Source organism: Balaenoptera ricei, chromosome 7 (genome assembly GCF_028023285.1).
Source record: "Balaenoptera ricei isolate mBalRic1 chromosome 7, mBalRic1.hap2, whole genome shotgun sequence".
NCBI lineage: Eukaryota > Metazoa > Chordata > Mammalia > Artiodactyla > Balaenopteridae > Balaenoptera > Balaenoptera ricei.
Window position 1 is genome coordinate 67304179 of NC_082645.1, and position 24398 is coordinate 67328576.

A 24398-nucleotide genomic window follows, 5' to 3' on the forward strand; every position below is an offset into this window, starting at 1 on the left:
AATAAGAAGAGAAGTGTGTGTCTGTGTGTTTCCAACAACAGAGAGGTCCCTAAAGAGAGAATCAAACATAAGAAAAAGGGATCTATTCTCTTAGTTTCCCTTACTAGGCACTGTTCCTCAGTTAGTCACTACAACAGGGTGACTTACCCATCTTGGGTCCTGATGGGCAGATGTGAATGTGTGAAAGCCTATTAAACACCCAATTTCATGGCATACCTGCTGGAAAAATAAATTTTTTCTCTTCTCCCTGAATCATTCAGTTTGAACCTACTTAGAAAACCTGCTGATTCACTGGAACTATGAAATACTCTGCTTAAGAGGCACTTCCACTAGTAGCCCATTTCCAATTCATAAAGTTCTTCTGTTAGTCAGTTCATAACCGTGAAAAGTTCCTTTAAAATCTTTGAGTTCATTTGTAACTCTGAGGAGAACTCTATGAAGATCTTAAAGAATCAAAATCTCTTATTATTGAACACATTTCCAGATTCACTTAATAATGCCGCTCTCTCAGAAAACTTTACCTTTTTGCCCTTCTACTCCCTGTTACGCGGGTAAAAAAATATGAAAATGTCTGTTAATAAACCAATTTAAGGATTCCTTCACTGAAAAAGTCCATAGCAAAAACCAAATGTAAAATGAATAGAGAGGAATAATAAACTCAGTCTTTTAGATCCATTTCTTGATTTTGTCTAAACACAATGTGACCAAGAAGCCTCCACTTATTTTCATGCATATATACTTATATATATATTTACACAAACACATATATACTTAAATGTATATATTTAACAACATGGAATGGTAACATATCAAATGCTTAGATTGCGTGCAAACACATAACCCTTCCTGTGAAGGGAACATATTAATATTATAAAAACAAGTCATGGAGAGTAACATGCAACAGTGGAGGGGAGAAGGATGGGGTGAGGCCAGAGGACCAGGAGGAACACAAAGAATGTAAAGAACAAAAAGTGTCATTGACCTGATTTGTCAGAGTTGTTGCCTGTGATTGGAGTGATGGAGCAGCTGGGATTAGCCTTTGCGCTGTCCTTGGAAGAAACCATTTTGGGTTTATTTTTCGTTGCCTCTAGTGCTTTGACCTTCTTGGCATGTTTACTTCCTTTGTAGTGGGCCTCGGCCTGGCTCTACAAAGGAGAACAAATCAGGCTCATTTTTTTGCTACTTACAAACAGCACAATGGATGATCATGCAGGAAAAAATACATTCAATCATAGGCACCACAGACGTTTACAGCTCAGCACTCCACTATGTTTTTGGCATTTAATGAATAGTAGACCGGTATTTAAGAGTTTTTTGCATATTGAAACCTTCTATACAACACAGAGGATCTGTGTCTTTCAAAACCAGACATTATACAAGTGGACAACAGGGTCAGGACAAAATTGGGGCGAAGGTGAACTTTGTCATTAGTGTCCTCCCACCACTGCCCATCAGGGTTACTTGCCAAATGTTTGGCTGGCAGCAAGCCGCTTTGAGTGTCCTACCCGGGCATGTCCTTCCACAGCCACTCCGTTTAGTTTCCCTTCAGCTACAAATCTGTCTTCCCTGCACCTACGTTCCTCTTGGCTCTGCTCTGACAGCAAGTGATGTGACAAAGCAACTTGCTAGTGAGTGGAAATGGCACTACATTTTGGAGTCATCTACAAGCGCTTCATGTGTCATTTTGATGATTCCAGTTCTAAGAATAGACAATATTAGCCACAAAGGAGGTAGGGACAATGCTTGTTTCTGATCTCAGATGTGATTCTGAAGTCAAAGCAGTTAGTATTACATTCACTTATACAAAAAGCATAGGTGAAACTGCGACTTCAGTACTAGATCAAAAGAAAGAAAAGCGATCAAGGCAAGTGAATATTAAAAATTTTCAAAAGACAAAAACAAATTACAGCAAAACAAGAAAACATTTAGTCAATAAGCTGACATTTGGAAAATTCCCCTCTGCCTAAAGAATAAGGATTTTATCTTTTTGGCATCTAGTACAATGAACATATTAACAAAAGAATCTAAGTATACTTGCTTCAATTTCATTTTTAATAGACCCTGAAAATATAAACAAACCAAAACATATATTATATGTAAAAAACAAACTAAAACATATATTATATGGTATATTAGCATAGTTATAAAGGTGAAGAGGATGATAAACCTGTCATATAAAATGAATTTCTGTTAGAGGATTTCTAAAATAATAATAACTTTTCTTTTTACGTCAGTTTTCCGTATATACACCTGTATGTGTTTGAAGACGATTATACTGATGTTTTCATCCATTTTCCTGAACAAACAGAATACAGGTGGTATGTATGTGCGTGTGCATGTGTGCGTGCAGGTAGGTAGGTAGGTAGGAGTGGCAATGGACAAAAGGAGCCAGGTTTTAAGTCTACATTTCAATTAAACACATGTGATTTTCCTAGCACATAACCCCAATCACCCAAGGTCAACAGACTTGTATTGACTGTACACAGTCCCTAACTTCCTGAATATCTTTTTGTAAATATTGTTTTAGACCACCATCGACTTATCATGGCTCTAGGTTCGTTTGCTAAAGGACTTCTCATGCTGTTCTCTGTCAAGTTGAAACACAAACCCAATCCCAAGAGAGGAGAAAAGTGTAACATTATTTTGAGTCTTATCACCCTCTGAGAATGGTTAAATCCAGCAAATATAGTTGGGTAGATATAAATTAAGAAAATATACAAATAAAAATTTAAAAATTGATAACATGAAGAAATAATAATAATGGCTGATATTACTGAGCCTCTGACAAGAACAGCTCGAAATGTAGTACATGTTTCTCTCATGTAAGCTTCACAGTACCCTGTGAGGCAGGTACAGATAGAAAACTGGGCACGAGAAGCTAAACAACTCATCCAAGGCCACGCATGTAGGTGGAGAAGCCATTATGGGGATCTGACATGCTTACGTGTGTACTCCTATTTAACTTCATACCCACACGTTAGACATGTACATACTCACACTAAGTAAACAATATAATTTTATTAGAAGTAAAACATTACACAAAAATTACACACAAAGAAAGCACACTGCTTTTCATGACTCAGTGAAGGATTATATTTTAACAGAAGTTTCTATGAGTAGGGAATACCTTCTTAATTCATAGGAAATATACCAGTAGAGTACATTAGGCCTGGTCCTTCTGTTGAGAAGCTAAGAAAGGCCCACTTCTTAGGTATGTAACAATTTCTACAAGATATCAGGAGATCTAATAATTCATCTTTCCAAGTATACTAAACAGTGAGATGTTACTTTAGTGCGCTTTGGCTAAATAAACATATAGTTCTCTAAATAAAACCTCCTAGCACAAGATAAGCAGAGTGTCATTTCCTCATTACTATTTCCTGGCATCACTGCAGAAAGTTAACAGTATCAATTAGCACTTGGGATAAAGAGCCAGCTGAGTGACACCTCACTGGATGCCAAGTTGGAAAGAGCTCTCCAGAGCCATGATTCAGTTTCCTTTTGAGTTCTGGGGCATGGAGAAAAGCAAAACAAGGCTTCTTAGCCTCTACTGACTACTGTTTGGGAAAGATTTGGAATTAAGACAGTGGCAGACACTGCTCATTCACACTTGAAATCTTTCCAATTACCCTGTGGTATTCTTGGTAGTAGCACTATGCTGTCCTCAGTACTGTATCTGAGGTGTCAACAGCTTCTAAATCCTGGGCAAATCTTCAAGTGAAACGGAGACACTGTTAAATAGTAACACGGTTAACCTGCCTTCATTATTTGGGAATCTCCTTAATTGAGGAATGAAAGAAAAAAGGACAAGAGCCAGAAAACCCATGAACGATGCAACACAATCAAGCCCAATCAACGATGGTTCTCGTATCACTTCTGAGAGACTTGGTTAACCAAACAGACTTATAATATTTTACACCTCAGTGACTAGTCAGCAGACACCTATTTGTCTAGCACTAATGGCCTGCTTTCTGATTCCCTCCCAAAAGTGTTGCTATACACCCCAAACTGGCAGTGATCAAAGAAACCCCTTGACAAGAATTGCCAGAATTAGAGAGCTGCCCAAACCACCATACTGACCCCCACACGGGAATTCATTGGTATCTAAGTTTTTCTTTCAGAGGTCACTCCAGTAGCTACCTGACCACCCATTGGTAGAGGAATAGCTTTGACAGGAAATGACATCTTGGAATTTGCTCTTCCATTCATCTCCATCTTTGTTACTAAAGCCCCCCACTTTCCAAAATCCTCTACATCTTTCAGGACCCTACTCGTCCAAATAAAAAAGATAAATAATGAGATAATGTATTGCTTTACAAATAAAAATGCAATAATGAGCAATTCTATAATTCACTGAGCTCCCATTTCTGTTTTTTACCTTATTTCTATTTTGGACTTCAGAGAGGTGGATAGGATCTTGAAACAAGATGTTAAACTGTGTTTACTTTGTATAGAAAGAACAGCCCAAACCCAAACTGGCAAGTGGCTGAGATAGAGTAATGTCACTGGAGAAAGTTCTCAGTATTTATTTACCAATGGACCCAATGTTTTTGCATCTTAAAAAGTAATTGGAATTGTTCCCTTAATTACAGAAAGTGTATCATTAAAACTATTGGCATCTGTTTTTTTGAGACGTTAGATTTCAATGTGTTAAGCAGTGTTAGATGGGAAAGAGTAGAGGTCAGTTACTTTTCAGAAAAAAAGTATATAAAAAAAGTATATAAAAGTATATACTCTATATACTAAAATTTTTAAATTCTATTCACGAATACTGTAAATTATAGAGACTGTATTTTGAAAAAGATTTTTCCCCCATCAACCTAATGGAAGTAGGTTTATGTGAATTTTTTTCAATGTAGATAATGGATAATAAAATGAGTCTTATTTAATGTCATAATTTCTTTAACATCATCACAATTTAGTTAAGAATTCAGCAAAAAAGTATCTTGAGATGCTTACCCTAAGAAAATAAGACTGCTTACTTCTCTATTGCATTTACATTACAGCTTTTGAAAGGTATATTTACTTTGTCTTCTGGGTTGGGGGTCAATATCTGAGTCAATTTAATGATAAGTTGTGTGCAAACTCCTAGTAGGTGCACTAGAGTTTAACTGAGGCAAGATGAATTAAATGAACCCTGGCAAAATATGCCCTCTCTTCCAAATTGTAAGGGGAGCAAATCATGAACTTCACTCAGAATGTACTGATAAACCATATTCTCTAACTTATTACCCTCAAATGGGAACATCAGTGTTCTGTACACTCACAGAATCTTGAATATGTAATAATGGGAACATTTATAAGTTATGAAAATATCTAATTTTCTCAAAGAATTATGCATATGGGACCTAACCTGTTAGAACTTCTAAATCTTAAGAATTTTTATGAAACACATGGATATCATCTTTTATTTTTATAATACATTATAAAACATTAAGGCTTTGTTAATAACTACTTAATATTCTTGAGTCACTTATTTTATGATTTTCCCAAAAGTATTCAAAATTATCCACCTTTCTCAAATTAATTTCAAATTTCATATTAAACTGGGACATTTTAGTTAATAATTCTCCACTACCTTGAAATATAAAGAAGAGTTTATAGTGATTTCACAGTTACATCCCAAGTTCCTAAAGTGTTTGAGAGTGCTGCTATCTTTCAGTGGGGAAATGGATTGCCATGGTATGCTTACTAAGAGCGATTTTTTGTTACTCAGTGATAAGTAATGCAATATAATTCAAGTCTCTGCATTAACACTGTGACTCTACAGCTGACTAATTCAAGTCTTCTGATGGTCTTTTAAATTAGGCTCCCAGGCTTCTACACATTAATTTTTAATCAGTATAGAAGGTATTACATTTACTTCCATTTCCATATTAAAGAAATTTACATAAATGATACAAAATAAATCTAAAATTAGAATTTGCATTGTGTCTCCTTACATTTGATATATAATATCCTTACTGCAGACAAAAGTGGCAAAGTAACTTTGAAAGAGTTGAAGAATGGCTTTAGTAATGTTTTATATATGTTTAATATATTATTTATTTAGCATTACTCATTTGAAAATCTCTTTTACAAAATAGATTTTTGTAAAACTCCTACCCCAAAGCACTAAACCAATCTTTAAAACCCAGCAGATATTTTATAATTCAAAATTAAGTGAAATATGTAAATTTGAAGATTAATACCATACCCTTTCAAACATACAAATATAAGTAAGAGAAAATAATAAAACTGTACCTCTTCGGTAGTCACTTAGCTAACCTGAGTCATGTTAAGGCTATCTTTACATTAAAGTACCAGATTAAACTAGAAGTTTCCATTGTAGATTAGTCTGATCAACCTTCCTCACATATAAAAAATTGGTCTGCTGGAGGAAAAACTAAAATAAAAATACCCATAATTTTGATTTGCCCATAAATACCAAAATATTTCAATATAATCAGTGAATGCTAAGTGGTCTTTCAGTTTCTGATTCCAAGTAATATTGTTCAAAAAGTTCTATTCACCAATTAGAGTCACAACAAAGGTTGTTCATATATGAAAAGATCAATGTGAACTCTGTCTTACGAGTCTTCTGAAGTGCCTATTATACGGTATAGACTCAATAAAAAGTTTTTGAATTATATATATAGGATAGAGTAAGTAAAATCTTCTAAAAATAGGAATTTAATGCTGGGAGTCCATTCATTCTTCCATTCAACAAATATTTATTGAATACGTATTATGATCCAGGTATCATTCCAAGTGTTGTGGGATGCAGGTCTTACATTCTAGTATGGGGACACAGACAATAAAATACAAATTTATATATATTTTACGGTAGTAAGTGTTAAGCGATACGTTTATGAATGTTAGGTGGTGCTATAAAAAAATAAGGAAAAGTAAGGAGGATAGACAATGATGGGGTGGGTGTCATTTTAGGTATTAAGGAAAGTTTCTGTTGAGGAGGCATTTGCACTGAGACCTGAATTAAGTGAGGGAGTTAACCAGGTAAATACCTGGGAGAAGAGCCTTTAAGGTCCAGGGAACTGCAAATGGCTATTCTAAGGATTTTGACTTTTATTCTGAGAAGATGGGAAATCCCAGCAGTGTTCTGAACAGAGAAGTAACCTTGTTTGACTTTTGTTTATAAAGTGATCGTTCTGGTTACTGTGTGGAGAACAAGCTATGTGTGTATGGTGGGGCGGTTGTGGACGAGGCAAAGTGGAAAAGGAGGCTATTACAATCATCCAGGCAAGAGCTGAAGAGAGTTCAAAATAAAATCCCACTGAAGGATAAGAAAGGGTTTAAAAGATGATTTTCTATTCTATTATAACCAGTAGTTATAATATTTGGAATATCTGCAATTTTTGAACTTGAATCAACAATGATTTCTACAGAATTTCATTTCTGTCCAATTAGCTATTACTTTTGTTTCTTTTAAATTTAAATTGTATTTATTTTTTATCCAGGTAATATAATCACACAGTTGAAAAGTATAAAACAAAAGAGCGTACATAGTGAAAAGTCTACCTCTCAGACTTCGCAACTAGTTCTCGTCACTTTTTGTGTATCCTGCCAGAGATAATTTACATGCCTATCAAGCAAATATATATGTATGTGTGTATTTTCCCCTTCTTCCATTTTTAGACAAATGCCTACATACCACATATGTTGTTTTGTATTTTGCTTTTTCTATTCAGCAATAGATCTTAGATATTTTTTAAAGCGAGTAATTAGGAAGTTTTCTAATTTTAAAATGGGTGTGTATATTTATTCCATTACATGAATGAACCGTAATTTATTTCAACCGTATGTTATTGATGGATATATAGGTTGTTTTTCAAAGTTGTGCTGTCACCCTTGATGTAAAAATAGACATTAGATGCTTCAAATGATTATTTTTCTTCTTTTTTACAACTAAAAATGATTTTTAAAGTGCTTTAATTGAATTAAAGCAGACATTTAAAAATATCCTAATTAGTTTCCATACCCTAATTTGTCATTATGGATATATTATAGTTATACGTTTTCCTAAACATATTTCTGGGAATCAGGCAACAAAATGTGCACACACCCTTGCCTTGGGCTGAATAAAATTGTATGAAAATTTGAGAAAAGAAAGGGCCTTGAGATGGGCCTTCCATAATGGAAAGGATTTCAAAGACAAGAGATATACACTCTCAATAAGGAGAGGACTATAAGAAAGAAGTATTTGGCAAAACCAATTTTTGTTTAGGGAAATGTGAATAATCCAGTTTGAGTGAAATGTGGGTGTGTGTGGAGTAGGAATGGAAGAAAAGATTAGAAAGACAAGTGCCTTATTATTTAGGCCTTAAATACTAGATAGTGGGAAGACAGTTAACAGTAGCATACTTAATTAGGTAGGTAATGAGAAGCCATTGAGGGCTTTTGTTCTAGCACACTCTGATCCAGCTAAGACCTACAAAAAGGAAAAAAAAAAAGACAGTAGAGTAACTAGAAGGTTCTTACCACAGCAAGTCAAAGAGTAATGGGGTTCTTAAACACACAGATTTCAAATTTCAGGGGGCTCTATAAACCAAAAGCCAGAGCTTTCATAGAAAAGGAGCTATTCCTCCTATTAAGCAAGTCTCTATCTAGATATTCTGTTCCTTTTTGCCTTTCCCAGTGTCTATTACCCTTTCTCTTTTTTAACATTTATACTCAACTCCCCCTTCCCAAATCAAATCCTTATCATTGGTGTTTAAACAAACCCTGATCTCCCCAACCCAAAAGAGACCATCCCTCAAGCTACATTCAACCCTAGCTTTTCACCCTTTCAGCTTCCTTTCACAGACTAATCTGGTCAATTAATTGTATGCACATCTCCAATTTCTCTTCTCTAATCTGGTCCACCTCAATCCACTGAAACAGACATCACCAAGACACCAATGCCTTAAGTCCTAAAACCAAGAACATCTTTTAATTCCTCATCTTACTTGACCAATCAGGGGTACGTGACCCTGCTGATCTCTCGCTTCTTCCGGAAGGCACTTTTCCGCAGGCTCTTTCCGAGGTTGATGTTCCCCCACCTACATTTCTGAACCACGTGCAGCCTCATCTTCCCCTGCCCGGTCACTGAATTCTTGACATTTTCCAAGGCGCAGTTTTAAGCCTTCTTGTCTTCTCACTCCAAACTTTCCTGTCTACTCTCTGTTCAGTTTCACCCACACAACTTTCCCAGCCACCTCTATACTGATAATCTCCTGGTTTCTACCTCTCTAGTCCAGATCTCTCCCCTGAGCTCCAGACTCATAATATCCACTTGGATATCTCAAAGCACCTTAAACATAAGTTCAAAACCAAACTCCTTGTATCATTTGTCTCTGCTTTGCTGCCAAAATTACCTAGTCTTCCTTCTAGCATTCCCTTTCTGCTAATAGCACCACTCTACCTCTATTGTAAGAGCCAAATCTAGGGATCATTCTCATTGTCACACTCTACCTCCACCCTCACATTCAATCACTAAGTCCTACAGATTTTACCTCCTAGATATTTCTCTAATCAAGACAATTCTTTATATCTCAACCACAACCATCTTGGTCCAAACTGCCATCATCTTTCACCTGGACTGCTGCAACAGGCTCTTTAGCGATCACCCAAAGGCCCCTCCTGCTCATTTACAATCCGTTCTCCACGTGGCGGCCAAAGTGATATTTTAAAAATGCAAACCTCATTCCTCTTCTTAAAATCCTTGACATCTTTTCACTGCTCTTGGTTTAAAATCTAAAATCATCATATTCAAGACCTATATGTCCTACTCCCTACCTACCCCTAGTTTCATTTGGTAGCAGGCTCTTTGTTTTTTCTTGGAGGAACTGAAAGAAAGTGTGGCTGGAGTATAAGTACAGTGCTAGCCTTTTGCACATGCCTAAAATATAATACTATCTCTTTTCTCTTTTCCTAGTTAATTCCTATTCATCCTTCAGAACACAGCTCAAACATTACATCCTTAAGAAGCCTTCCATGATCCCCCAGACTGGGCCACATCCTAACTTTTTAGATTCTTTTCTTTATAGCACTTCTCACAATTTAAAAATTATTAAATTTTATAATAACTTGATTAATGTTTGTCTTCCCCCACTAGACAATAATATTCGTTAAGGCTTGTACCTGTAAGATTTTTGCTCTTCACTGTACCTCTTGCACTTAGTACACTGCCTGAAACATCTTGACATTTGATAAATACTGATTACATGGATGAATAAATTAATGGAGAAAGAGTTCTTATTACTTGACAATAGAATTAAAGTAAGGGTAGAGGAAGAAAAAATAATTGTAGTTCCCTCTAGAAGTTTCAGGCCCAAATAACAGGGAAAATGGTAAAATGATTAACCAAAATGCAGTTGTCGTGGGGTGAGGAAATTTTGCAGAGGAAAATGAGATTTCAGTTTGGTTATCTATTTAGGCTGCTCATGAGATACACAGTGGAGAGGTTCAACAAACAACTGAAAACACAAGTGATGGCTGAGAAAAGAGGCTGGGGCTGGAGACATCTATTTTGGAACCACATTATGAGATGATAGATGAAACCCTGGGGATGGATGAGATTCTTGATGAATTAAGAATAGAGAGGAGAAAACCCATTTTGAGGAAAGAATCTTGAGAAACAGCTATATTCAATAGGTAAGATGAGGAAGAGAAATCAGCAGAGGATACAGAAAGGAGGCCATCAGAAAAGCTGGATATACAGAGTAATAAAACAGAGGTCAAGGGAAGTGAAAATTCCAAAGGAAAAATAATTAAAAATACATACACACAACTATACTTTTTACTGAAATATAACAACATCTTAAATGCTAAAATACTTTTTTTTTGTAATATCAAAACAATCTCATAAAATAACTGGAAAATAATACGAGGTCTTCGTGTCCTGGAAGAATATTTGATAATGTTGCAGAGAAAGCATAGTGGTAGCCATGTCTGTGGAAATAAGGGGCCTATTTATAGCTACTACTCCAAGGAAAATTATGAGGAATGCAGAAAAATAGCGAGAACACAGCAACCAGAAAGACTGCAAACACAATGTCAGGTTACAAAAACTACTCTGAATTCAATAACAAAAATGGTGACAAAGAGTTACCATTTATTGTTTGCTGTGTACCAGGCACTAAGTACAATGCACTAAGTACATTACAGACAGCATCTCATTTAATCCTCATAACAGCATATGAGGCAGGTATTATTATTAGTCCAAGTCTACAGAGACTCTGAAAAGTTAAGTAACTGTCCAATACCACACTGCCAGAAATGGAAGACCCTGGATTCCAACCCAAGATTAAAAGATTAGGCTCTTAATCACTGCACCATTGAAGCAAGTCCCAAGCCCAGGGTCCAAACAGCCTTCACCATGGAAGATCCAAAACAGAATAGACTCTCTCCCTTATCCCCTCTGGTAAAAGATAGTCTTCATTTCCTTAGACAGGATGATCTGGAGGGGAAAAAAGGTCTGGGGAGGTGACCTGTAAAGTCATATAAATTATAGTTTTCATTGTAGAGAATGGATTCAGTGATTCCCAATCAATCCTTGGGTTGCATAAATCAAAGTTTAAAAAAAATCCTCTTTAGGACCATGTATTCAATCAATGAATAAGTGTGCTAGGCACCGGGGGGACAGTAAAGCACAAAGCATATTCAGTCCTTGAGCCAACAATTGTGCATGTGTGTGTGCGTGTGTGTGCGTGCGTGCATGTGTGTGTATTAGAAATATATATTAAATAGTTATATAAATAAGGTATCTTTACAAACTGTGATACATTTCATGGAGGAAAATTATTGGGTGTTATAAAATGTATTCTTGGGAGTGGGGCTAGTTTACACTAGGGAGTCTGGACAAGCTCCTGTGAGGAAGAGACATAAAACGTGAGACCTGCAGGAGGAGTAGAGACTAGACCGAAAGGGAGGGGGGAGAAGTAGCTTGGCAGCTTTATCAAAATAAAAGAAAGCCACTGTGGCTGAAGCCTGGCTAACAATGGAGCGAGTGACAAGAACTGGACTAGAGATGTGCATACTGGTTAGAAACCTGTATTTGGAGGATGGTAAGTGACCAAGAGAGTGAAAATTTTGGTATCAAGAGTGACCATAATCAAATAAGTACCTCCTACTTCCTGCAAATTCCTGCCTGACTTCTGCCTATGATGAGAAGCAGTGGACTGAAGCAGGGGTCACCAGTTGGTATGATTTTTGGGGTCTGGCTGCTTGATCCATCTCAGTGTGGAATGAGCAGATTCCTAACAGACCAATTGCTCAGTTATTGGAAAAACAATTCTTACATACAGTGGGTCACTCACCTGTCTATCAAGATAGCCCCAGGTCAGAACACAAAATCAGTGATTTATGGATCATTCTGTCAATTTGATCAGTGCAGGTAACTAAATTGGATAAGTCATCCCTCAAAACAATGCTTCTTTGGCCTGAAATATAAAACCTAGATACCATGTAAGTTAAAACACTTGACTCAAAAGATTTACTGGGAAAATGCTAACCAAGTCGCAGAAAATCATTTGCTTAAAAAAAAAGAGAACGGTATTAGATATTACTAAATGATTATAATTTCAGAAAAACCTCAACAATGTGGACTAATTTGGGTACAGGGCATAACGAAATGGTAAAAAAAAGTTGAAAAAGTTGAACATTTTTGAAGAAATGCTGTTAGTTACCATAGATTCTTAGGTGAGGTGTTAAAATATATAAGAATTATTTTAAATTATATTATCACTTGTATTTTAATCAGTGCCCTTAAAGTGCTTATGTAAGCTTGAAAAAATTGGTTCTGTTGGTATTCTAAATCACTATGCTTCAACCTCCTTTGCAACACTCATTTGCATTATCTTTGAAGAAAGAATTTGGACCAAACGAAAGTACAATTCAGCCCATACCTAATTATCACAAATCCCTAATTAATGTCATCAAAATTAATAAGAATTTACTGCATTTATGAAAATGGAAACTTATGCAAAAGACAATTATTCAATGTCTAGATCTTTAGAAAACTAGCTTGAAGAGAATGTCTTTCAGATATTCAAATTTTGTATTTTTTAATCTACATCTGCACATTTAGTAATTCTATTCTGGCATTTTACAAATATAGGCATCCATCATTTCCTCAACATTTACAGATGTTAATGAATATCCCCTTTTATAACCATCTGTGTAAATGTACAAATTAAATCTTAAAAAGAGATTGTTGGTATTTTTAGTTTAAAAGCGCATATAGGGCATTTTGTTGGCTTACACAATTTAAATTACAAAACTATAACAAATAACCTAAGTACCCCTTTAATGAGTCTATTCTTTCCCATTCCTCTCAAATGATATAAGAAAAAGCCCAAAATTCATGACATGAACAAATAAATCATCACATAAAAGGACTCCATAGGTGTCTCTCAAATGATATAGAATGTTATTTCTTTCCAGAGCAAAAACCAGGTCACCTCACAGGTCACAGGTCACAAGCTCACAGGTCAGAGATAATGAAAGCTACATTTCAGAGAACATTCAGTGGGCATTATTAAAGATAAAAAGGAAACTATTTGGTGATTACAAGTTTAAGTCAGCATAACCTATCTCCATACTAAATGTAACATGTATTTAAAGTAGCACTAGAATTCCTGTTAATGGAATAACAAACGTCTGTGGTATACTGAAGGGGAGGGAGGAGATGTCCACTTCAGTACAGGAAACAAGGGGCTGCACTATGTGTAGATAATTTAAAAACAGTAATAAAACTGACTAAAAATAGGGCTGCTTTTTATTATCATTACAGGTTGGCAATTCTAAAGTTAGAAATAAAATACTCCTCCCTGAAAAATAATTTGTTGGTCTAAGTTTTAAACAATTGTTGTGATTACAGTGAATTTTAATAATATATATGTAAACTTGAAATTAGCATATCTTTTAAACTTATCTTTTAATTAACTACATGGAAGTTAATATAGAGAACTTGCTATATCATCAAACTCCCAATTCACAATGACTCTGCTACAACTACTCATTTTGAAAGTAAGTTCCTAATGGTTAAGAGTTGCTTAAGTTCGTTTCAGATGCAGTCAGTTTGCAAACTCGGTGCCCCTTATATTCTAGCATTTCAATAGTTGATTTGAAATAAAGAATGATAGCACAGTGACCGTAAAGACAAAACAGAACTTGAAATACTTCAATTCTCTCATTTTAGATGACTGATTAGAATTTTTATTTGTGTTTAAACTTTAAGGGTGAGACAGTGCCAACTGTGAGGTGTATTATTCTTGTTTGGTAAATATAAATTTTAGCTTGTACATGATGGATTTTACTGACTTTGGCTAATATCTTTGAAATTGAAATTTATGCTTCTTTTTAGGTTATTCTGTGCTTTAAAACTAAGGAGTGAAGAAGAAACTATCAGTGGTACAATTTAGTAGGTATATAAATTGTATCTTTTATATAATTTTGATTTTATTAAAATTTACTTATTTGTTACTGTAATGTTATTATTCATTACTGTGATAGAATAATATGTAGGTTTACATTTTTTCTCATTTAAAAGTACATTAATGTAATTAAAAAGGATCAATCTTTTCCTTTTTTGTACTGTAATATTAGGGGTATAGTAATATATTAAAACTTTAATAAAGTCTCTGAATTTCTTTCTTGGCTTTTCTTACTATTCATGTAATTTCATAATTATTTCTGAAAATGACTTTGTCCTATAGAGGGGATGTTAAAAATGATCTGCTCTTGGTGTCAGAAATGTTAGGTATGTCACTGATAAGAGCTGAAATACACTTCTATTTGAAGGAAATACAAATTAATAAAAGTTGAATCATATTCTCAGCCCCCAAAACTCAGAAACTAAACAGAGTGAAGAATTCTTGGGAGTTCCTGTTCACCAGATCTGTTTCCTGAGTAGTGAATACAACATTTGTTTTCCATGTGCCCTAGGAGACAGAATTAAAGTGAGGGGGGAAAAAGAACAAGGTTTCTTTTTTCTTTCTTTTTTTTTTTTAATAAAGATTTAGGTACGATGAAATACTAAAAATGATTAAATCCTGGAACATGTTGCCAAAGGAAGCTGTGGAACATTTCACTCTGAGAGAATGGAAGATTCAGTCATCTCAACCATCCTCCTAAGTGATCCTGGTTTCAGGTATGCAGACAGACAAAATTTTGCATAATTTTACGCAGTTCATGGACCCCCTGAAGCCTATCCATAGACCACATCCTCAAGAAGCTCTGTTTGTTTCAGCTCTAGCACTTAATATTTCTTTAATTCTCTCGCCATCAAATGCTGACCATCTCTCAAGCCTTTCACAGTTTTACTTCTTTCTTGAACCTCTGTACAAATACAGAGATAATATATGTGAAGAGTATCTAATATAGAGCCTGGCAGAAGAACAGGCATCCATCAAATGCTAGCTTTCTGCTCATGATAATTCTAGCCCATGTGCTGTCTGCTTTCCTAAATTTATATTACCCTACAGCAGGGTAGGGTAATATAAGTAATAACAGTAATACTGTTCTTCACATCACACAGTTGAGCAATGTTTCTAAGTGTATTTGTTTTTTTCTCCTAGCTAGATAATCAGGTCTATGAGGGTAAGGAACCTGTCTTATATTTCCTGAATCTTCCTTTCTAGGCAGGAACTGTTTTGACACTCTTTTCCTGTCTCTGGCTAAGTTGACAGCTTCTTTACTCCCCTTGAAGAACTCACATTGATCAGCAACACTATTTTTCCAACAAAGTTTCCCAGCTTGAAATCTTAGAAATTGGCTAAAGCAATACTTCTTCATGTGCTATCCTCTCCCCCATGACAAGCCACGCCTCATAAAGTGCCTTTTGGCCAGTCAGGCCCTCCCACCCCCGCAAAAAACCCAAAACTGATCTTTAGGCTGACCTATCATATCTAAAGTTCTCTGGCCTCCAGGGCAAATGCTGTCACTTTATTCAAATAGCTGCTTGAGAGGTGAAAGTAGTTAAAAGTTATCTCTTTTGCAAGATGTTCTAACTGTATTAAATCAGCCTCTTGCTTGAAAGCAATGGAGTAGGCACGATTACTTCTTGTTGCACCCAGCTTTTTTGTTTTGTTTTTGTCTTACATAAGTAATACTTTTTTCCTTGCTGTAAAGGTTGTGAAAATTATAGCCAATTGCCCACTCAAGCATACAAAATAAAAGATAAGTCATGGGAAACCAAACATGTACTAAATACAGCCTGAATACAAACTTTAAACCAGGAACTAATCATTCAGGAAACCTACAGGTGTTCAGCCTAGAAATTCTACCTGATTTCTAATTGTATGTTGCATAAATTTTTAGCTGAAGAATCCAAACCACAAAAATTGAGTGAAACATGATCTTACTGTTAAGGATTCCACACCCAGTCTTAACTAGAGAAATCCATACCAAACAAAAAGGAAAAATACACAAGACTTCAACAGTCCTCCCCAACCCCAAAGTGGGAAGATGACAAAAATCACCAACAAAATGACCTGAAAATCCTTTCAGGAATCTTTTACTTTTGTCTAAAAGAGTTACTAACACAGGAATTTTACACAGGAAAAAACGACCACCCATAATATTTTTAAAAAGGTGTTACTAATGTTTGATCAGCAAACCAATATTTAATGGAAATGTACCAAAGCTTGCAGTACTGATCAATAGATGCTTAATGGTTTTCTGTTGAGAACATATTCTGATATGGGAGGTTGGGTTTTGCATTCACATTTACTGTTCTTCACATCACATTAGGCGGGTCATCCTAACTTTGAATATTATTAAACACATATAAATAGCTAAAGTAATATGTCATGTGAGGCATCTATGTATTTTAAGAAAAGCCCCAGATGATCGAATTATGTGTTGCATAACTTCCCCATTAGTTAAATACAGGATCTGATGAGTCTTTATAAGTAATAATGCTCACTTTTTTAAAACTTCACTTTTATCCTGATCTTCACTTTCTTTCAGTGATGAATTTAAAATTAGTCCTAAATTATCAAATACCCACTTAAAATAAGGTAGTTCTGAGAAAGACTGTGACATTCTGGTAATGTTATAGTGCTAATTTAAGGCAATTTTTAAAAAATTTAATAAGGAACTACTATACGCTTCAAAAAGGCAGACTAAATTTTTTAAAGAGCTTTCTTAAACAGCAGCTATTGAAGCAAACTTTTAGCTCGGTATGTTCCTTTTCCCAGTAACCACACTATATTTCTGTCATGTTGAAGCAGAAAATATTCATCATTTTGTCAGCTCTGCCTGCAAAGCAGAGAATTACCTTCCCAAGCTCCTGAGATTTATGCTTTTAATTACCTGCTATCTGCTTCACTACCCTCCATACCTAAGAATCAATATAAATGGTCTTATTTATGGGAAAAATGTAAAATGTTTGACAAAAGCAGACTATCATTTTCTAGATTTCCATTTAATGCTATTGATTCTTTGCATCATCAATACCTTTTTTCTTAACAGAATCAGTTGGTTTTTCAAACTTACAAAATTATTCATTTATCTAATAATTTGTACTGCTTAGCAGCAGATGTAAACTTTACAACTAGCTTTCACTTCCCAACCCAGCAATGAGAGTATTATCGCGGTGGTATTTCTTTATTTAATGATCAGCTGCAGAATTCAGTTTGAGTATGACTTTCTCCAAATCCCTTCATCATAAACTCACTTTTTAGTGAGGACCAATTTCCATGGCTTATTTCATTTCTGAATGAGAGGCCAATATTAGCATAGGTGAAACTTAGCAGGCTGGGTACCAGTATTCTTAAAACTCTGCGTCTCACATTTTATCAGCATCAATTCTTAAAAAAAAAACCCAACAAATTACACATATATACTTATATGTAACTGTGTGTACACAATTTATATACAACTATAGAAATATAAATATAGTATAGATTAATAGACTAAAGGAGCTGCCATCTACCTCAAAGGTTTCAAGAGAAATACAGTAGGTGTGCGTGGGTAGCAGGCAGTGATTGTATATGTATATGTGAGAGGAGTGAAGAGTTAAGTTGATCTGTAGACCTCACATGTGTAGATAATTTGTTGGACATATGTGAGAGTGGTGATGTAAGGAGGGCCAAATATTAGAAGATGACTTTTCAAGGTTTTTCTTGACATGTCAGTTATCAAAGGCGATGTCTGAAAATTCAGGAAATATAGTATAAATTTTTGTAAATATTATGTTGGTTAGAGTTTCAAATACTATGTTCAATATACTTTTTTAAAAAAATTACCTTCTAGGGGCTTTTCAAGGGAAAAGTGCCTCAGAATTCAAAGCAATGAATCCAGTTATTAACCTAAAAAAGCTTAATAAAGATACTATGTCCATGAGAGAAAGGAAAAATAGTGTATTTGTTGTACTTTTGTGCCCGAGAAAGAGGAAGAGGGGGAAAAGAGAAGAGATAGAGGAGAGGGAGAAGGGAAGAGAAGATAGAGAACACAGGAAGGAAGAACATGATGGCTTAGTAGACGAGAACATGTTTTGATAGGGAAAGAAAAACATTGATAACTGGTGAACAGAATTTCTAGAGTTAAAATCAGCGCTAGGCAGCCAATAGCAAAATGCAGAGTCCCCTAGAAGAGTGTGATGGGGTGATAAACAAAAAGCTTGATCCTTCAGAAAATGCAAGCAGGTGCCCTTGCAGCTGAGTGCCTCTTCCGCTTTTGCTGCAAGACAGATCTTCCAAGAAGGCGTCTAAGGGGTTCCTATTTCCCTGCCGCTTTGACCTCCCAGGGAAGGAACCGCAGCTGCTGTAGGGACTTGTTGCCTCATGGCAGCTGGTGGAGAGGTGGAGTTAGGCCTGGGGGCCAAAGGAGACGGAGGGTCATCCCAGAGCCCATGGAAAGGGCATTTATGTGGGACCCAAACTTGTGGCTTTCTCCCTAACCTCATGACTGCTGAGATCCCTGCTGGATGACAGAGAATGCCAGGGCTCCAGCAGAAACAACGCTAACACCTCTTGAGTGGCAGATGGCAGGTGGAGGCAGTTTGTTTATGCAAGACAGAGAATTTGTACTGTATTATGTAAACCGCTAAGGAAATCAGGAAGTGGGCATAAGATTAAAACTACCCAAAAAGAGATATGGGCAGAAAGGTCCAGGAGAGCATATGAAATAACCTTCTCCAAATGAAAACTGCTAAGATGACAAAGATGCCAAATGCAGAGGGAAGTAGCATTGCGGATGTATCAATTACACACTAATTGCAGTCATGTGGGAATTGAGGGTGATTGTTGCATGACTGCACTTTCTGAAATCTCAGAGAGATTTATAGGAAAGAATAGGAGAGTCAGGTCACCTACAGAAATGTTCACATAAACAATTGGTCGCCATGTCATTTTAACTTCTAAGCAAATCCTTAATTTCCTGTCCATTTGTACTTAATGAGTCTTACGTAAATCAATGAAATGGCATGAGGTCATCTCCTTATGTCTTGAGACATGAGGCAATAGAACACAGCAAAAAGAACAGTGGTCTAAAATGAGAGATAGAGATATTGGATGACTAAAACCCAAAAGAAAGACAAAAACAACACAACAAAATTAAAAACTTAGAGGAACCACAAAGTAAAATTAAAAAAAATTGAACTATAAATGATTTGATTTATAATGCTATTCAAAAAGTAATAGTGTAAATTCAAAAAATCAAATGAGTTAGCTCCAAATTAGGGGTCAGCGATTAGGGACCCTGCATCTCATGCTGAATCAATTGTGTTATTAATGCTGAGTATCAAAATTTCAGGGTCAGTTCCTGAATTAGAGTATATAAAACTTCATTAAAAAGATCATTATGCTCTCATTTCGATTTGCCCATGACGCATAAAGGATCCAGTCATATGTTAAAGGTATTTATGATTAACTCTGTTCTGAGATAACAACAATAAAAGAAGATCATCTCTATTTTTTAAACATTTAAGAGTACTAAGTTGCCCTGATTTTGTGTAAAAATCTGTTTAAGGATCAGTTTCCTTTATCCTTCTGCCACTATTCTCTAAGAAATTGAAATGAATACAAAAATTAGAAATTATTTAGGATCTGCCAACTTTCAACCTAGCCAAAAAGAGAAACGTCAGCCTCAAAAATATTTTAAAAGCTTGTGTTAAAAGTTCTAGTTTCTAGTCTTTTTGTATGAAAACCGAAAGTCCAAAAATTTTGAGAGTCTTCTTTAAAACTAACTACGAAACAGTATAGAAGACCTATTTCCCTGGCAAGGCTTAACCTTAGAAACATATTATTTCCCAGCTAAAGGGAAAGATTCGGATTTAAGCTTATCAATTTAAAGCCATACTAAGGTTGCAACGCACTCGTTCACTGGAGAAGAAGGGGGCATTCAGGCCCAGGATAATTTCATTCAGTGCTCAGCTTAAACCATGTTAGAAAAAAAAAAGGTGGCCAAGAAGAAACTAGGGACACGGGTGCTGCACACATTTGTGCAAATGTCTGGGACTCAGTTGGAAAGACACATTATTCCTGGACTGCAATGCTTGGCCCCTGGCAAAGTTAATGGCGTCAATTTGCAAAGATTCACTTGGGGAATGTTTGTGATTAATGCTTGCTCATTTGCATAACGCTGTATTGTGTAAATAAAGCTGTAGCCTTTTGCTTTCCGACAGTGGAGTTCTACTGAGATGATAAAAGCTGGACAAAGGGGGCTACTGGACACTTAAACTAGGTCACATTGAATTTTAATGCATGAAGTCTGCCCTGGTACAGTTTATATGGGTAATGGAGAATGGCAGAATGTAGTCTGTTTACTGAGCAAATCTGCCTTCCAGATTTTTCAATAAACATATTTTCTACACTGAAGAGAGAAGCCAATTCAGTCTCAGGCTGATTTAGAAATGTTATTAAAGAAAATAAGGATGAGCATCTTCTTAATTCTTACATTAAAATGTAAATAGGGTAATTATAAAATAATGAACTCTCCCCCAAATAAAGAATGCTCAGTTTCAGAGCTCAGTTACGCAGATTATAGCACCATTACTAAACACTGAGAACATGTATAGGTCACACTTGTGAATTTGCCATCCAGACTTTGTGGCTTTACTGCCCAGAGTCTAAGCATGACTCAGAAATTTAATTTCTTTCTCCATTATCAACAGAGCTTTTGAGTGGTGACAATGAAGCCAGCGGTCACGTGCTCACGTGTGTACATCTGTCCATGCCCCTGTTAGTAAATACAAAGAAAATTACTGACATCGAATGAAGCTCAAGTCAAAGGTGAATCTGTTCCTAGAGCAATTCTGGGGTGTAGAAAGAAGACTGGCACACCTCTCCCCAGAAGACTGACAAAAATAAAAAATAAACTCGTAGTCATTCTTTCTGAGTCTTACCTATTCCACCTGTAAAATGGAAGTGTTTATATCCTGTCCTTCTAAAGAAATACCATGGAAATGATTTTCAGTCATAGAGTTGGAACCTCCCAAAGATCATGTAGTCCATTTTAGGTTACATTACAGAAGAGGAAACTGAGGCCCACAGTAGTGAAGTGGTTTATCAAAGTTCAAAATTAGGATTTAAATCACATTCAAGGACTCTTAATCCAGTGTTTTACACTGTGCAGCCTTTCTATGCATGGAGTAATGAAATACAGAGCAGAAGACCTGGAATATGTTCTGGGAGGATCTAATAAGGTTAATCCTTGCATGCTTTCATTCACACTGTTTCCTAGTAAAAGTTGCTGCTAGACTCTGGAGTCCAGTATGTATAGGGCTTGGCATAAAATAGGAGCACAATAAATGCTAAGAAAATGAGTAAAGTTGTAAGGCAACATAGTATCATTGGAGAGTTGTGGATTTAGAGTCAAGAGACTCAAATTTATGTCCTATATCTGTATTTATTGGCTATGAGAATCTATGTTAACTCCAAAGATAAGAAACAACCTAAGTGTCCACCAATAAGGGACTAGTTAAGTAAACTATGGAACATCTACACATAGACTACTGTATTAGTTTTCTATTGCTATACTAGCAAATTACCATAAACTCAGTGGCTTAAAACAACACACATTTATTATCTTACAGTTCTGGAATTCCGAAGTCCAACATGGGTTTCATTGGGCTGAAACCAAGGTGTCAGCAGGACTACATTCTGTTTTGGAGGCTCTAGGGGAAAATCAATTTCTTTGACTTTTCAACTTCTAGAAGCTTTCCACATTCCTTGCCATGTGGCCCCTTCTTACACCTTCAAACCAACAATGACCAGTCTAGTTGTTCTTATATCATATCACTCTAACTTCCTCTTTTGCCTCCCTCTTCTATTTTTAAGGGCCTTTGGGCCCGCAGGAAAATCCCAGATAATCTATTTTAAGGTCAGCTGATTAGTGCCCTTAATTCCGTTTACTACCTTAATTCCCCTTTGCCATACAAGGTAATATAGTAAAAGAGTCCAGAGATTAGGATGTGAACATCTATGCCTACCACATCTATAAAAAAAACAGTGAGGGAGCTTGCTATGTTCTGATAGGGAAAATTCTCTAGGATATATTGTTATGTAAAAACAGTGCAGGGCAAAAAAAAGTGTGAATAGTATGCTACCTTGTATGTAGAAAAGGGAGGAGATTGAGTATATATTCAATCTCAATCTGCATAAACAAACCCAGGAAAGATAGGCAAGAAATATTAAAGTGGTTACAGATAGACAGGGAAAGGCATGGAGGGTGGGAGGATGGGGAATAGGATGGAACAAGATTTTTCAATGTACCTTTTAAAATTAATTTGCCTTTTGGACCACGTAAATATATGTTTTTTTAATTCAAGGGATTCATAATTGCCTCAAAGTCCTTATTATTCACTTGATGGTCAAAACATTTTGTTTTGCAGAGCCTGTCTCTCATAAACCTTGTTACTTTTCTCTTCTTTAACTCTAACAGGCAGATCCTCATTTGTCAGTGGCTTTGTGTTAAGCTGTTCTCTAACATGACATTTATAGACTTCATGAAAGTCTGCATCTTTTGCAAGACTTTTGCAATTTTACTTTGCGATCTCTTTGCATTGTATTATGAGATGTTTTCAGCATCAGGTATTGCTGCAGTGGGAATGCTAGAACCAAATATGGAGCATGTCTTCTGGTGGGTATTCATTTTGTAAGTGGCCAGTTAAGTAGCGAACATTTTCATTTTATATTCGTAAAGTTACAGAGACGTTAATTTCCCTATGTGACTATATAAATTTGGATAATAAGTGGGCAAAATTGTTAAATATACTTGGATCTATTTCAGTATTTATTATTCTGTCTTTTCTTAAAAAATTCCTTTAATTATTATACCTTAAATCTAGTAGTAATATTATAGTTTAATATATCTAGTAGGTATGTCTCTATGATTAATTAGTCTTCAATTTACAAAATATTTCACGATTCCTATCACATTGCTTTTTTTCTAGTCAGGTTTACTGAGGTATACTTTACATACAGTAAAATTCCTTTTTAGGTATTGAGTTCTATGAGTTTTGAAAAACAAGAACAGTTGTGTAACTACCACAGCAATGAAGATTTTGAATATTTACATCACCCAAAAAAGTTCCTTCATGCCCCTTGGTGATCAATGCCCCAATCCCACCCTCAGACCCTGTTAATTACGGGTCTGATTTCTGTCCCCATAGTATTGTGTTTGGCAAAAGTTTTATAAGTGTAACCATACAGTGTATAGTCTTTGTGTCCAACTTATTTCATCTAGCATACTGCCTTTGAGATTCATCCATGTTGTGGGATGTATTGGTACATCATTTCTGTTATTGCTGAGTAATATTCCATTGTATGGCTATACCACAGTTTGTTTATCCATTCATCAGTTGATAGACATTAGGATCAATTTCAGTTTGGGGCAATTATGAATAAAGCTACTATAAAAGACACATGCATATGAACATATGTTTTAATTTCTCTTGGATAAATACCTAGAAGTGGGATTGCTGGGTTGTATGGGAAATGTATCTATAACATAAAATTTCTTATAAATAGCTACCAAACTGTTTTCTAAAGGACCTGCACCATTTTGTATTTCCAACAACGATGAATGAGAGTTCCAGTTGCTCCTCACCCTTGCCACTGGGTAATATCAATTTATTTAATTTTCATCATTTTAATAGGTATAGTGGTATCTGATTGTGGTTTGCATTTCTTTAATGGCTAATGACGTTGAGCATTGTTTTACATATTTATCTGTCATTCATATTTCTTCTCTGGTAAAGAGCTTATTCAAATCTTTTGCCCATTTATTATTTATTATTGAGTTGTAAGTTATTTAAATATTCTGCATACAAGGCATGTGTTTTACAAATATTTTCTCCCAGTCTGTAGCTTTTCTTTTCAATTTCTTAACAGTGTGATAGTGTCATTTGAAGAGTAGTTTTTAATTTTGATGAAGTCTAATATATAAGCATTTTTATAATTCATATTTTTGTT

At 35.6% G+C, this 24398-nt stretch overlaps 1 protein-coding gene across 19 annotated transcripts in view; it reads right to left on the reverse strand.

The window, feature by feature from the left end:
• ZNF385B (zinc finger protein 385B) overlaps positions 1-24398 on the reverse strand; it is a 422990-nt gene that overhangs the window by 31798 nt on the left and 366794 nt on the right. For all 19 annotated transcript variants that reach the window (XR_009504237.1, XM_059928242.1, XM_059928241.1 and 16 more), the window contains one exon: positions 983-1145. Coding sequence is in view for 18 of the 19 variants with exons in the window: in XM_059928242.1 (XP_059784225.1) it covers positions 983-1145 (163 nt within the window). In the remaining variant the exon portion in view is untranslated. The remainder of the gene's footprint in view (positions 1-982; positions 1146-24398) is intronic.